At 39.3% G+C, this 16,764-nt stretch overlaps 1 protein-coding gene across 5 annotated transcripts in view; it reads left to right on the top strand.

The window, feature by feature from the left end:
• Positions 1–16,764, top strand: part of RASA3 (RAS p21 protein activator 3) — a 144,438-nt gene that overhangs the window by 43,239 nt on the left and 84,435 nt on the right. For all 5 annotated transcript variants that reach the window (XM_069004742.1, XM_069004726.1, XM_069004733.1 and 2 more), the window contains one exon: positions 5,690–5,807. In XM_069004742.1, the coding sequence (XP_068860843.1) occupies positions 5,690–5,807 (118 nt within the window). The remainder of the gene's footprint in view (positions 1–5,689; positions 5,808–16,764) is intronic.

The following is a 16,764-nucleotide window of genomic DNA, read 5'->3' as shown; positions in this document are numbered from 1 at the left end:
GTGGAAAGAGGCTGGCAGGCAAGGGCTTTTAGATTAAGAACAGGTCATCTAAAAACTGTATTTTCCAGGTCATCAAAATCTGTTTACAGATGGCTATTTTTGATCTGGTTTAGAAATCTAATGCAATCTGTCTCTCCATGAGAGGAAAGTTGTGTGTATGTGTGTGTACATGAATGCCAATGGTCAAGGCAAAGAGACGTTGTTGGACAAGTAGTGTTTCTACCCACATCTGTTTTAAAAGAAAAAATTTTTTTGAATATATCAATTTCCTTTATTAGATATTTGATTTTCATGTGTTTTTCTTATTTTCAGGCTGTGAGAATTATACACAGAAATGGAGGGAAAAGAACATTTTGACACTTGGCATGTATTGCTTAGAAAGTATTTATTGTTTTTATTTTATTATAGAAGTACAAAAGAGCACTATGCTACTTACACAGCTCCATAGTTGCATGTTGGGTACACCAGTTCTCAGAACTTCACTTTTAAAATTTATTTCTATTTTCTATTTGGAAAGGCAAAAATTAATTCAAGCTTTAATTTCTGAGAGGTACACACAGTGTATCTACATATAGGGATGGTATACAAATGTAACAATCTATTCTGCTTTCAAACACTACATTAATGTCATGTAATTATCACATTAGCTGTTTGGTAACAAAATAGGTTTCTAATGTGAATTGAAGTTTTTCAACTGGGACCATTTCAATACTAAAAGGGACTACTTTCTCAGTGTATTTTTTCTCAGGTATTGCAGTCATATCCCTCCCCTAGTCCCCATCTCATCTACGAAAAAGATGATCTTTCTTTTGCAAGAAAATGAACTGCTTTCTCAGCATTCAGCATAAATGCAACTGTTTCTGTTCAGTTTAAATTTAATGCATAGGCATGAAATTCTAGGTATTTCTGTGTGTTTTAATCAACATCGAGTGTTATTATATTTCTGGTTTAAGTAAAATTAAGTATTAATTAGAAAATTGCTGGCATCTTGATATTTTACATAAAGGCAGAATTTTGTGTGTGAGTAGCTTTTTAAGCAGAAGTTGTGATACTCAGAGCTCTTTCACACATTTTTCTTTTTCTGTTTTTGCTTGATGTGTGGATGTTCAAGCAATAATGCTTTTTCAGAAGAAAGAAAACTTGAAAGGAGTGCTTGAGATAATTTTTCAAGATTTCCAGCATTTCTATTGAGACAGAGAGCTTAAAGGAGAACAGGAGAAGCTTTTCATTCTTGACATACATTACTGCTCTGTTTTTGTTCTTGAAATGCTTCCCTACAAGCTTCTTTGGACAGTGTGCTCCTGAATATAGGAGAAACAAAGTGGGTTGTTGTGGGTTTGTATATGATGCCCTTTTCAGATTTTAGGTATTTTGTTTCTGTACTCAAGTCTTTCAGCATGCTCCTTGAGGTCAAATGCTCTGGCATTGAAAGCTCAGCTGCTTTTATTGGATTTATTTTTTTGGAGGTAGGTTTCTGTTTACTTGTTTTCTGAAACAGTTTGAGAAATGGGTCTCTCATGCCAACTTGATCAAATATGTTGCTGCTAGAAAATAGCAAGCTAAATTTGCTAACAAATTACAAAGTCTTCCTTAATGCATTCAGATTGGCAGATGCGTGCTGATGACCCAGTGTTTGGCAGCACAAGAGGAGGAAATTTGTTGCAAAAGGAAGAAATAATACCTGGCTGTCATGCATTCTTTACCTTTCAGAAAGTTGCCTCTGGGGAAATATGTTAGAAGCAAAGATAACACAACGGCAAGTGTCTAAATTCAATTAAAAATACTAGATGCTTTAAAAAAATTCAAGTGGCAAAAGCTTAAGGAAATGTATGTATATATTTGTTTAATCCTAGAAGCATTTTCAAAGTTTTTTTATTTCTTACAATTTATGCTCCCAGTGCCCTTCCCTGCCATATGTGCAGGAGAGCCCTTTTTACTTGCTTTCCTTTTATTGGCAGTGTTTTAGCAGGGCAGGAATATGCAACATTGGAAAGAACAAGGAAGATGAATACAACTTTGAGTTTTTCCTTCATCTTTTTCCAGCTTGTTGCATTCCCTGTGCCTGGCTCAAGCTAAGCTATCTGTGCTGCCGTGATAATCTATTTTTGAACTGTAGCGACCCTGTAATAGTTTATGGGGAGAAGATAGCAAGCCAGTGCCATATTCAGAATTTTATAGTCTATTTTTTAAGACTTGTCCAAAATACCTAATGTTAACTTTTCCGTAGCTGAAATCAGCTTTGCTAGGTTTAAGTACTTAGTGCTAAATTGAGTTCGGCACACAGTTAAATTAGGACCCACGTACATTAGAAGTGCAGGGATAGAGGGAAAAGCTGTTGCAGACTTGAACAGATTATTCTGCTACTGTTGCTCCAAATGGAAGCCTTATGCTCCAAAACAGAGTGTTTGTGTAGTCTAAATTGTCAGGGTTTTAGACATCTTAAGCAACATTCCGTTTCTTCTTAGTGGAAGTGGAAAACTGAAGGTTTTGAAGGCAGTTGTATTGACCTTTCACCTGCAAACCCTCTCCAAGTTCTCTAGGGTACATGTACTTCACAAAAATGAAGAGGGGGGCGGAAAAAAGTGGAGTTGGCTTTTGAAAATGCAATTGATGAAGATGCCTCTTCTATACAGATAGGTTAAGTGATTAAATTCTTGCCCAAAATAAATGATCTCATTTTTGAGAAAATGGAAATGACTGTATCATGTATTCAGGGCTTTCTTTTTTTTCATTTTAGTAGCAGCAAAACCAAAAAATTACTGATCAAATTGTTGAGCTTCGTTGTAGATGGCAAAACAGTGCCACAGAAGGAACTTTTTTGTCTTGGAGGAATCCAAAGAGCAACTGAAGCTCTAACAGAGCGCGTTTGTTGACATAAAATGTCTGGCTAGAGAGCTGAGTCTTTAGCTATGCTTGAAAGCTTGATAAATTTGTCTTTCTCAACTGCTCAGTGCTGGAGGAATCTAAACAGCCATTGGCTGCTGCTGGTGTTGGGAAGAAACAGTATTTTTTTTTTTTTGTAAGCTACTCAAGTCAGTAACATGATTAGTGTATTGGGTTGGTCAATTAATCCCTTGTTCTAATCTCAGTAGTTTTTCAGGGTCTTTTTCCATTTTGAAGAAAGAAATTATTGTAAAATGTCTTCTCCCTTTATCTTCGGTCTGTGCGCTTTCTAACATTGTGATGGTGGTGACCTTTAATTTGCTCTACAAACTGTGCAGGCAGCCATTTTCTGGTGATGCTAAATGGTGTCTTCCTTCACGCTGCATTTATATTTCAATATTGTGGGCTTTCCTACTGTCAGTCTTTTAACAAAGAAGAGAACTGAGTTTTCAAATGTGGTTCTTACAGAGTACTTGACATAACTTACCTTTAGGTGCTTAAGTGAATATTGTGCACATCGAAAAAAGGAAATCAAGATGAAAAATTGAGATTTGGTTTCATGTGATGCAGTAATCTTGAAGTAGGAAGTGGAAGAGTGCAGAAAAAGAGAAGCTGTGTTATTATTTTGGTTTGATTTTGAGCTTGAAATGTTTTGTTCTTGGAAGAACCGTGAGAACAGTGTGCCAGCCCCAGAGGAAGACTTCCTTATCAGTCTGCTATTGAAACGCTTCCTGTTGACACTCGGTCTCATTGGGGAACTGTACCCAGTCATCCAGAAAAGAGTCTGGTTTCATGTGACTTTAATGTGAGGAAAATTAATAGAAATTTGATTGCTTGGGGAGAGGAGACAGCCTTGGAGGCCCCAGTCTGTGAGAATAGTGCATTTGGTTTGTAACTTGCTTGAACTCAGACTAACAAGAATAAAACTTGAAGGTTTAGTATGGCAGGGTAGACTTCAGTGCAGACTGAGCAAGCCATCAATAATCCTCAGTATATTTTTGTCTAGAGCTGCTGCAGTTAAACTATTGCTAACACTTCAGCTTAGTTTAACGCCACGTTGGGCGCACCAACAGATGTTCCAGTCACACCTTCAAATTACAGTGGAGACAGCTTTTTTTGATGCAATGTCTCACAACTCTAAAGGAAGTGGGAAGAATGCTATCAAGTTGTATCAGCTGAGCTGAGACAACAAACTTATTCAGAAGAACTCTGAAGCGAGGCTTTACTGTCTGAAGCAACAGTTTCAAGTCCCTTTTTAGTGCGTCTATATATGCTCCATGGTTAGCTTTAGAAAACATATACACATACAGTCACTCATATACAAGCCATTTGTGAGAAATGTGGATATGTGGTGTTTCCAAGGGTATGCCATGGGTCAGTTAGCAAAAGCACGTGAACAGTGTGCCAGAAACAGATCACAGGCAGGAAGACATGGAGTCCTGTGTCATTTTGTGCCTTTCCTTTGTAGCTGAGGATGCAGGTTGGCTCAGCATTTCGTCGCTACACGTCTTCAGTATTTACATGCACATGCATCAGATTGCTGTTGAACAAATCTGCCAAAAGGAAAAAGTGTGTCTTTATTGAAGATAGGGTTGAAAAAGCAAGGCTATTCTCTTAGTAGTATAAAGCTATTTGGGAGCTGGAGACTGAGAAACTGTGTCTAGGAAAGTGCGCTTAAGCTGAGCTGCAGACATTGGATAGAAAGTTATATTTGTTACCATCATTTAGAGTTTCCTTCTATACTGGTGAACATGCCTGTGTTCCCTTGGTCTGTTCAGTTTTAGTTTTGTTTTGTTCCTTGTATTTTTACCAGGAGAGAATGATCTAGTTCCCATGGTATGTGCTAATAATCTCCAGCTACTGGAAGACTGATGGTAAATAAGACCATGAGCATTGTAGACTTGCATTTAGGTCTGAGTTTTGTCTTTAGAATTAAATCACTCATCCACATAGTGTTAAGTTGCTTTCACACAACAATGAGGGGCATTGTCCAGTTTCCTGTTGGAGAGTTTTGGTTTTTATCAGTCAGCCAAGGAAATTTAGTGCTTGGCTTTGGTTGTTAATAGATATGTATGGGAAAACTGTGGTTTTGTTCTTGTTTCATACCCGGGTTTGGTAATCTCTTGGTTACCCTGAGTTCCTCAGTCCTGTCCTTTTTGTTGTTGTTATTAAATATAGGATACATACTTCTTGCTGTAGTTTTGAGACAAAGGTTATTGTGAAGAATATTCATGACTTGCATGGTACCTTTGTGCAAGGACCTTAGACAGCTTCACAAGTGCTAATTATCCCATCAGAGTGCTTTGAAGTCCAGCTTGTGATCTAAGGCTGTTGGCTGTAACTAAAGTGACTGTTTTCCATCTCCACATCCCTGGAGAGTGGTGAAGCTGTGATCTGCACAACTCATTTGCTGTGTTCTGGTAATGGCTTTAGGATAAAATCAGTGGGCTGTCTTGGAAAGCTTGATTGCGATGTTGTATAGTGTTTCTGGTATCTTATGGTAACATTGATCAGAATCTAAATACGAGTATGGAAGGAGATAGTCTGCGTTCAAATACATGTGAATAAGTTGGATGCAACAGACAGTTGAATTGTTAGCTGAGCTCTAAACTTGGTGACTGTCAGGACTGGCTGGAATGAAAACAGGAGACTGCTGCAAAGTTTAATAGAGACTTCACATTTGAGAAGGAAAATATAATACTTTGCTTTAGCTATGTTGCTGACACTGCCTTAAGTTGACAGATAACTAATTTATGCATAATGCTATAATATGTAATATTTCTGGTTTTTTTCTTTCTTGTCTTAGGTGAAGCCAAAAATCTTCCTACATATCCGGGGCCAAACAAGATGAGGGATTGCTACTGTACTGTAAACCTGGACCAGGAGGAGGTTTTCAGGACCAAAATAGTGGAGAAGTCATTATGGTAACACATACATATATAAATTCTCGTTCTCTGCTTACTAGGTGTGTTCAATATTCCAAAGATACTTTCTTGAGGGGAGAAGAGAGGATGAATAGGATTCTTTTTCCAGTTTTAAAAACACTAGTGGTAAAACCAGTAATGTCACAATAACTATCTGTATTTATGGGAAAATGCCTTCACCAATGCAACGCATATTAATTTTTTTCCTAACAGTGTACAACTAGTGCTCCTTTCTTTCTGCAGTATTTGTTTTGAACTTCCCTAAGCTTTTAAAATCTCAACTTAGAAAGGGTGCACTAAACTCCATTTTGCATCTTCCTATGCTTAGAATTTTGCATTGGTCTGGCTGCCCTAGGGAGTTAAGGATTTTATTTGTTTTCCTGTCACGGGCTGTAACTGAAGGGAGAGGTTTGAACACAAGATGCCTGTTTGATTATCTTGGACACTTTCTGTGAGATTGCAGATGTCAAATGTAGAATGAAACAGAATGAGAAGCATGTAGTAAAAGTTAAAATGCTTTCTCCTGGAAATCCTTAGACATCAGAAAAATAAAGGGAACCAGGCTAGGTGTATATGTATATTCTGGTAAGCAAGGCTTTTTTGAGTGGAGAGGAAAGAAACAGCAAGGAACAGTCAAGTTTATAACTTCTGTCTTAAGAGATAACTCTCACCCTTTTCCCAATTTGAGTAATATGTTAGGAATTTGCTATTTGTCTTGTTATTGCAAATAATGTACTTCAGGAGGAATCTCTAGACCTCAGTCCCAACCACTGAGAAGTACCTGACACATTCAGGAATGTGAGTGGGATTTATTCCTCTAAGTCTCTTTAGTTGTTCTTTCACAAAAATTTTTTTCATCTTTAAGCCTTGGTGTTTTTGAATGATGATGCTAATGCTTTCCTATTTGTAGTGTGCTGTCTTAACAAAAAGCAAAAGCTGGTCTGTATGCCTTCTTCCTCACCCCTGTAGCTGACATGTAGTGTCCCTAAACCTTATATCCCTGAATCAGTTGTTTCTCTAAAAGTGATTTTTGGATGTCATATCAATTTTGTTGTTGTTGTTTTTGGGACTTTTAAAATTTTTTTTCTTCTGGATGGTCATTAATGCTTCACAGGGAAATGGAAGACGGGAAGTGAGAATGTATGAGAATAGTTGATGTCATTTCCTTGAACTAATCCAAGCATTTTTCTATTGAAAAAATAAACTCTTGGTAATAAAAATAAGCAACAAGTTTAATTTCTACAGTGGGAAAAGTTCCATCTTTATATAAAGATGGAGAGGTACACTGGGGCTGTGCAAAACTGGAAGGTTTCTGGTTTCCTGATGGGGCTAAGTTCATTTTATTAATTGAGGTGAATTCAGGGAGAGCTGAGCAAGGATCAGAGGTCTGAAAAATGTAGCCAAATAAATCTGTAAATAAAAAAAATAAAGAAAACCAAATGCCCCCTCTGCCCCCCCCCCCCCCCAAACCAAAAATTTGTGAGGGAGGGAACTGGTCTGTCTGTCCAGTATGGACACTGCAAGTAATAATGAACTCAAATTGCAGTGGGGAAGGAAGTTGAGGTTAAGATTTACTGTGAAGAAAAATCTCTGTTAAAGATTCTGAAGCACTGGAGTAGATTGTGTTGGTTTTTGTGTTTATTGCTGATGGCTTTTAATAGGTTTTATATAATCAGTCCCAACTAAATAATAGGGATCTTCCAGCTTTGAAACAGTGGCGGGACCAGATGACCTCTCAAAATCCCATTATGGACCTATTTTCTTTGATCTAAGGCTTGACTAAAGATGGTCTCCTTGGTCATTATTTCTTCTCCTGGTAGATTCCTGTCTTCAGTGGGAATCTGCCTTTTCCCTGTGTGAGCTTCTGTTTTCAAATAAAATTTTTGGAAAACTTGCTGCTTCACAGTCTCTGAATATCCACTTATAGACATTGATATAACTCAGTTTTGCTCTTAGCCATATAGGTGTTTCCCTTTGTTTTTCTGGGACATAAAAGCAGACAAAAATCCCAAATACATGAGTGGTAATCCTGGGGTGTCTTCCCAATCCATGGGTAGGAATTCCTCTTACCTATTGAGGCACACTCAAACAGCTACTTTATCTTTCATGACTGTGCTTACGTCTTTTAAAACAAATGCATACATAGACTTCCAGAAGATGTTTTTCAAATGATACCAGACCCTACTGCAGTTGCCTAATTGTTTTTTGTAGGATTCTGGGATGAGCTGAGGAGCCAGTCATGCTGTTACATTCTTTAATGCTTGTTTGCAAATTCATTTAACCCATCAAGTGAGTTATTGGGTAAGCGAGAGTTATGTGCCCTATGGGCTGTGTAATTTCTGTGCAGCAGAGAAATTCCTGCTCTCGTGTACGGTGCTTCTTTGCCAGGCACTTGCCACCTTAGTAGTGAATCATGTGTTGGTCCCTTTTTCTGAGGTATTGCTGCAGTGATACACAATGCTTGGGGACGAGGATGTGAAGCTGGGCCAATGCTTGACTAAATTAATTGAGTCCTGCCTGAAACTCCACATGGCTGGCACTGGAGTGGGTGACACAGCTTGACACAGATCTCCCCTACAGTTTGAAGGGGAGAGTGCTGGCTCTGATCTGTTGTTCATGCCTGTTTTCTATTTCCTATCACTTCATGTCTGGCACAGGGCTGGCGTGCTGTAAAGTTCTAAGAATTGCTTGTGTTTTTACTAAGGCTGATTACCCCCCTCATCTTCCAATAAGCTCAAAAAATTATTTTTATGTAGTCTATAGAAAACAACATGCTTTGTATGAAAATCTGAATTACGAGGTCTTTCATATGCAGCCCTAGTACTGATTCTGGAATGATGTCTTCTTGGAGAAACGCATCTGTTGCAGCATTTCTGAAATTTTTTTTTGTCATCTGCATGAAAAGACTTGTAATTGACACAATGTCTTGGGTAGCTGGGAATTACTTTTTTCTTTCCAACCGTTTTTTCTCGGTTGAACTTCATTAGGCTTCTACTAGGCACTGCATAAATGTATATTTTTCCATGCAGGCCTTCTCCTGGTGTAAAGCTTAAATAGAACTGGCAAATGGAAGAAAGGAAGCAGTTATCTCTCCTTCCCAGGAGGGCTTGGATGTATGTCCAATTCTGGCTTGCTTGGAACATATTTGATAGAACTTTCAGACTCTGACTCATCCTCTCCAGTTTTATACTGGGACAGTGTAAGAAGTTGCCTCCCTGAGCTTTGTCCTAATCTTCTGCAACAGATTTTCTTTCTTTGTTAGACTGTAGCAGAGGCATGAGAAGACAGCTGAGAGCAGTAACCTTTTAAATCAACAATTCGTGAATCATTCAGAACTCAACTGAACCAGCACATCCTGTTGTCCAGCGAAGTGCCCTTACCGGTGCTCTGAAGAGAATCCCTATGAGGTTGATGCCCTTTATCTAAATTTGTGTTTCAAAAACTGAGAGGAGCTAGCATGGTGAATCTTACCTCCTCTGTTCAGCAGTCAGGTGGGGCTCATAAATTAGAATGTGGAATTTAAGTCATTCCTGTCATCCAGCCTCTTGGCTGCTGTTAAACTGGATGGCGGGCACTGCTGCCTTGTGCTGGAAGATTTTGAGGGCTGCTGCGCTAAACTTAGTAGTGTCTGACTGAAACACGTCAAGGGTTGGTTACCACTGGGGCAGGCCTTCCTACAAAACCACAGAGCAACATGAAAGCGCTGTTTATAGGAGTGGTTCAGAATCATCCCACTTCTTTGGGGATCTTTGGGCAAGAACAGTGAATACATGAGTTGGTCAGAGCGAGAAATCCAGGTTCTCAGGGAGAGAATCTTGAACTCTTCAAGCAGCACTGTTTTTGTAAAGTTGGCACAAGCTTTTACTAAATTCTAAGAAGGTCACATGCAAGTCATAAGATATGAGGGAGAGGTCAGTTAGAGCCAGGATTTAATATGCTTCTCTGTTTTGTATTTGTCATTCAGTATTTATATTACCATCATCTACAAAGACACTGAATAGATTTGGCTCCATTCCATATAACCTAGCAAAGATGTACATGAAGGGACTTGTGTATTTTATGTCCTAAGGAGCACGTTAGGCTGACTGTGTTTTTATTAATGCAGAGATCTACAAATTTTCTTTAGTTCTGAGCTGCAAGTAAACAGCCTGACAAGAATTTTGCCTATTAATTCCCTTTGCTCAGTAAACTACTTATCTTCCCTCACTAGTAGTTATCCCTACTTCAGGCTCCACCATCCAGGAGTGCTTCCTGGCTACAGATATTTCCCAAGGATGAACTTTCTTGGCTAGTTGGTGTTAAGACTGACTTTGCCTTTGCAGTTTGCATCAAATGTGCCCATTCACTTAAAGGGCAGTGTCAGCTGCAACAGGAAATCAAGGCAGCTTCTCAAATCATAGGTGAAGAATGGAAGGAATGTGACATCTCTAAATTTGTTTCAAGGATATGAATAAAGGCAAAATCTGTTGTACGCTAAGAATCAAATGTCTGACAGTGTGTGCTTTAGAGAGGTGAGCCAAGCATCTTGAGTCTGTGATTATTTAGTTCACCACTATTTCACTGAGGAATTTTTCACGTGCTAAACATAGTGATCAAACCCTGAATGAATAGCAAATGAAGCCAGAGGCACTTTCCCACCCCCAATTTTTTTTGGTTGGTTTTTTGGGGGTTTTGTTGGTTTGGTTTGGTTTTTTTTTGCTAGTCTCTGGTGAACATAACAGTGAGAACTACAAGTCTGTTCTGTACTTGTGAGTGTATATTGAAATGTGCTGTAAATTCGCACTTAAGGCTATGTTCTCTTTAATAAGTGGTTGCCCTGTCTTTGTTTAAGAATTAGATCAGGTAACAAATTCAGCCAGTAGCTCTCAGAACTTTCTTTAAGTTATTCTACTGCCATATTTAATGTTATTTTCTAATTCTAGGTTTGTTTAAATCCTTTTCCCCCGTATGTTTGGAGTTCATGGCTGCATAGCTAAACTTCTCATGTTCTGATAACATCTTGGATGCAGGCCTCTTCTCAAATTTTAAACACAAAGTTGTTTCCCTTAGTTGGAGTGTTGCCAAAATTAGCTGTTGTATCTGAGTTAACTCCATTAGCTGCTTCTGCATTCTTACATTGCCAGCTCACCTCCTTGAAATAACAGCTTTGCCCAGCCCAGGGGCCTTAAGCAGAGAGGCCTTGGGGTGGATGTTGCAGCATGTTCTGCAGCTTCACCCCCATGTGTTCCCAGGATGTGCCATCTTCTGCAGGCAACAGCACCTATCTGGGGCTTGAATTCCTAATAAACTTCAGTTCTGGAACACCCAAGCTTCTAAAGGAAAGGTTTAAGGTTGGTAGGGGTACAACTTCAGCCTGGTCAGGGATATTATTGAAGCCAAGGACTGCATGATTGTGCAGGGAAGTAATATAGCTGGGAAGGGTGCCAGTAAGGGAAGCCAGACTTAATGGAAGAAGGAGAGTGAGGTGAACCTTGAGACCCAAGGCAGGGTTTATGAATGAGAGCGTTTATCTATATGAAAAACCACCCATGTGAGTAACAATTTTTGGTGTTTAGGCTGCTTTGAGTGATTTAAAAAAAAAAGTAAATGCAGCTGTAATGTGACTTCTGCTGTTTGTGTGTGTCATCTTACAGAATATTTTGGGAGGTGACCAGGGGCCAAACGGCTGCTGCTTCAATTTATCATAATCCTTGTAAGCCTCATTGAGCCAAACCAGCAACTGTCAAGTGAGGTTGATAACTATAGCTCATGTGTCTGTCTGTCTCTTCTGAGCACAGGACTGAGAAAATGCACACTGCTTTATTTTTTCCTCTGTGTAGTAGGGCTGGTTATGGATGTAACAAAGCACTGTTCATCTGAGTGTCTCTGCACAGTGACATGAGAAAAAATTCACTTAGGTTCAGTGGGTGTCTGGTAGACTGCAGCCAGCACTCTCAACAGTGGGCATAAGTGTTATGTTTGGATTTTGATGTTGCCTCCTGTGCCATATACTTCCTGTTGCATGTCCTCTGCCAAATCTGTGCTTCAAATATAATATTAGTTATTTTTAATAAAATGTGTCAGAAAGCTACCATGACATCTGCCAGCTTTGGCTTTTATTTGCCTGTTCTTTTGTAGTTCTGTGTCTAGTAAGAGACTGAAGTACATTCAGATTTTATTTGGCTTGGTGTATCTGCTTTGAATAAACCTTCTCTCTTCTACCCTACTCCCTTTACATATGCTGCAAAGCATAGCATAAAAAGTATTAGCCAAGTAGTAGAAAAAGCTTAGTAGTAGAAACAAACAAGTGTGCTCCTTTGTACAAGACTGATTTTGCTTCCTGCTCACATGGTGATGTGAACTCTGGTGTTCAGTTCATGCAGCAGGATGAATCCAGTATTTCTAAACCTTTTAAAATAGTCAGAGGACGTGGGGTTGCCTGTGGCATGTTAATAGTCCTTACTTTTAATCACAAAAGCAGTCAGAAAAAAAATCCATACACAAAGAATTCTGGTTTGAGGGGTTTCATTATTATTCATCGTGCAACTCTTTCACTTCATCCACTGAAGTACTGGTGCCAACACAAAAACAAAACTGCTTTAGCAAATCCTAAGTATTGAGAAACAAGCACAAGATTTTGTAACACAGCCTGAAACTAAAGAAATGTTTTTACACTAACATTTGTTTTGTGAAATCTCTTCCCCTCTGCTAATATTATTTGTGATTATATCAGTAGATATCTGAAGCTATGAAATAAAATTGCAAGTATGTTTCTGGAATTTAGTAAAATGTAAATGTGGACAATTTTTGAACCCTTTCTAGAGGGTTTATTGTGTTTGAAGTAAGGATTCTTTATTTGCTTTCATTCCACTAGATCTGCGCAGTAATTTCTGTTTCTCTTCTCCTTCCCTGTCTCCTCCTGAAAATATCCATTGCCAAAACATGCATTAGAAGAGATTCAAAAATAGATACCTTGAAATGGGGAGGGCTGGACAGCTGTAAGTAAGTGAAACAATACCTAGAGGGATCTTTTTTAGTTTTGTTTTCTTGGTATTCCTGCTCCCATGCCTTGAGCATTCAGAACAAGCAAGTTACTGGTGAGGCGAGAGTGAGTATGCCTGAAGATTCAAATCCATTGCACTATTTATGCATCTTTTTGACTTGATTTTTTGTGTGTATCTCTTCTGTGATGAGAGCTGTGGAATCATACTAGGGAGAGTGATCAAACCCCCGAGGAGGGATTGATCAATGTATGTGTTGGTGGTCAAGGCTGTACAAAAGCTGTGCAGTAAGAGAGCCCTGTGCTTCCTGAGGAAGAAGGACGGTTTAGGTCGGGCTTCCCTCTTTCAGAACTTATTAAGGTGATGTGCATGTAGTGAAAAAGAAATGAGAAAGGAGTGTGAAGTGAGAGTATGTGGAATAGAAGGTTAGTCAGGCCCTTATGTGCCTGAAAGCTTGGAGCAAGGATTTAAAAATCAGTACAGGTCTTTTCTCCTTTTCTAAACCCATCAGGAAAATAAGAGACAGCAACTTAAGAACAAGCCCTGTTTCATAACTAAAGAGTAGCTGATACCTGCACTGATACTCTTCTTGTTGCTGTAATGGCAAAACTGAAACGAAATTAGCAGAGCTGTACCAAACTTAGTAGTCTTTACTGAAAAAGCTGGGTTTGGAAACGCAGTTAAGTTCAGTTTGGAAGGAGACGAATTGCATTTTCAAGGGAGATCCACTGTTTCTGGCCTTGCAAGTTCCTGCTCTCAGCAGTTATGTCCCATCACTTGTTTGAAGTCCAGAAGAAACTGAAATAATGACAGCACTGGTCTTGTCCATGCCCTTCCCTTGTGATCATATTGATTTGCAGTCTATACTGCCAGGGTTGGGGAGGAGGCCCTCATTGTTACTCCTCCACTATGAATGATTAAAATTTCTCCTGAGTGTAGGGCTGATTCATCTACATCAAAAGTTCAACTCAAAACCTGTATGTTGAATCTGGACTCACTTGATTCTTGAAAGATTTTTGAGTTTTCGGCCGGGTTAGTTCCAGTATTTGTTTTGGAGGATGTTGTCAGACTCCCGAGGGCTGTGTAGGCAGATGTTGCTGCTTTTTATTAATTGCTCTGTCAAAATAAAAGTGCTTACTGAATCTCCATCAGACAAATTCTGGCTTTTCGGAAAGAGGAGACATTGGGGAAGGCATTTAGCTGTTCTTTTGGAAAAACCATTCTGGAGCCCTGGGGTTCTCGTTCAAGATAAGTTAGCTTGGGAAATAAATCACGGGATTTGACTGCTGCGACCTCTTGCTCTTCAGGTCTGGGTGGGAGACAAAGCGAGTACTGTTCTGAAGAGATACATGGAGAAAAAGCACACATCTAAGTGGAAGCTGGAAGCATTTGTGTGGTTGCTTTTGATTCCTTCAGAAAGAAGTTACTGTTTCTGCAGAGCTACACAAGATTGGGTTGGGGACATACCAGATTTATCTTGATGTGTATCCTTACAGTTAAAACTTTGCTGGCTAATTACCGAGTGCAGATTGAGTATGCTTGTGTTGGAAATCTGCTTGCTTAAATTAATTAAGAACCAGTGTGCCTCAGGGGTGTTACCTGAGTGATAGAGGTTGTGAATCTACAAGGCGTTCAAGATCTCAGAGGGGAAAAACCAAGAGCAGAACAAAGCTTCTCTTCTGGGCTCAGACTGCACTGCTAGGACTAATAAACCTTGTGCCAGAAGCAGTGACCTGATATGGTCCCTGCATGGCTAAGTCAGCCTTCATAGCATTTCTTCTGTTAATTAGCCTCTTTCTGATTCTGTACATTGGGCTAGGTACCTCCTGTTGTCCACTCTGCTTTTCTGACTCTTGTTTATTTTGCTGCGGTGTGATCTTAGTTGACTTCTGCCTCTGTTCAACACCGATGACAAACATTAATAGGGGGACTTGCCAAAGGTCCCAGTTGATGTCTCTTCCCTGCTCTTCCCCTCAGAATCAGTAAATTATACTCAGTGTATGTCAGTTGTATTTATATTGCATTTAGACTTCCAGTGTACTGAAGCATATTTTTGATAGAGGATTGGATATATAATCCACAGTTCATTAAGTATTGTTTCATTCTAAGGTCATTAGTGAATAAATTAATCTGTCATGTTCTTCCAGCAGAAAGGACAATTTTATGGCTGAATAGAGTATTAAAGCTTAGAATGATGAAAGTGTTTTGCATGTATAATGCACTAGATATTTGGGCAATATTAATGCATTTGTGTGGCACCCTCAGGTCAAGCCTGTGCGTGAAAACTTGCACCAAGTGATGTGCGCAGAATGAGGCCCTCGGGGCTGCCAGCAGAAGCATGCCTGCTGAGACAGTCATATAGCTCCCTGTTTGGTAGAAGCTGCTTGTAACAAAGAGTTAAGGTATTTTGTGCCTGAGGTGTGGCTGTGAAATTCCTGCTTCCAAATAAAACCTCTCAGAGCAGAACCTTAAGGAGGATGTAACAAAGAGTGCTGAATCGGATGGGGCAGTTGGGACAAACAGTCAAACCAGCTGCCATTTCCAGCTGTCAGATTCGCCTCCCCTGCCTTCACAGTAGGGATGACTGAGTGGGCCTCGCACTGGTTTTCATAACTTATGGGTGGATGCAGTTATTTCAAGGAATGGGATTTCAGTGGTGGAAGTTTAGCCTATGGGTGTGCCTTGGGCTTTGTTGTTCCTCCAACATGTGTTCTTCCTTGTGGCTAGTGGAGTAGTGACTTAAATAATGTTCTTGGTGAATATTGAGCGATGTCTCTGGATTTCATGAAATTAATGTGGCATTTTCCCTTCAAACGCAGACTGGTTAGCTAATTTGCAGTGCCTGTGTGTTTTGAGGGAGACTTGTCAGCTAGCTCTTGAGGGAACATGGTTATTCTGGGGGAGTGTATTTTTCCTGTAGGCGGAAATACATGCAAAAACACATGTTGGTGTAAAACATCCTGAAAGAAGCCACGGGAATGACCTTTCCTGAAAAAATTCTGAAAAATTTAAAGTTAATCCAAGGAACTGTTAATAATTTTGGAAATCTAATTTTCTAACATAAAAATCTTTGAATAGTCATTAAAACTACAGCACAATTCTGTCTCATTTTTGAGCTCAACCAAGGCAATAAGGAGGTCTGTGTTTAAGAGGGGAAGAAAAAACTTGCTGGCTTTTGGCCTGTTGGAATTAGATTTATTTTTAAGTCTACATCTGCAGTGCTTGCTGTATTTGTCCGTGTGACTCAAATTGCATCCACTTATTTAGATCTACTGAAGCATGAGTGACTTGGAATGAAAGGTCTGTGTAAAATGGTAGACCTGTCAATGAATAAATAATGTTGATATATGCTTATAGTTCCTAGGAGTAAATCCTTAACCATATAATTCGATGGAAAGAAAGTGAAAGGGAAAGCCAGTCTTTCCCCATTTGTTTTTTCCCCATTTAAATTGGTAGGATCCAAAGAAAGCCCCTTAGGTCCCTAAAGAGCTTTTCATACTGAGGTAGTATTTTTTTTTAAATGTGGTCTTACTGTAAAAAAAATTATTCTATGCAATTCCACTATGCAAAAATAGATAACGCAGTGCTCTGAGGTAACAAGCATGGTGCCAGCTCCAAGGCTTAGTTACCATCAGTTGACTGAATCTGACTTTATATAAGAGACTTTGCAGGGGATAAGAAAGGATGCAATGGCTGTAGGCATTTTATTTTAAGTATACTAAATGCTTTAAAAAAAAAATGCTATGAGCCATACTGTATTTTGCTCATCCTGTTCATGTATGCTTTTGTGGTCTCTATCTTAATGGTCTACTGTAGGCATTCTGTGGCAGCAGGGGCCTCTCTCTACCCTTCAAGGCGCTGTATGTTAACAAATAGTGTGGTCTCTGCCCCCTTTGTGAAGGGGCACTTGTTTTCCAGATAGAAAGAAGTATTTGTTATTTTTTGCACATTAAAAAAATCTTCTCTGGGCAGTTAAG

This window comes from Aphelocoma coerulescens, chromosome 1, assembly GCF_041296385.1.
Source record: "Aphelocoma coerulescens isolate FSJ_1873_10779 chromosome 1, UR_Acoe_1.0, whole genome shotgun sequence".
Taxonomy (NCBI): Eukaryota; Metazoa; Chordata; class Aves; order Passeriformes; family Corvidae; genus Aphelocoma; species Aphelocoma coerulescens.
The sequence above is the reverse complement of the archived record's forward strand: the minus strand, read 5'-3'. Positions and strand labels throughout refer to the sequence as shown.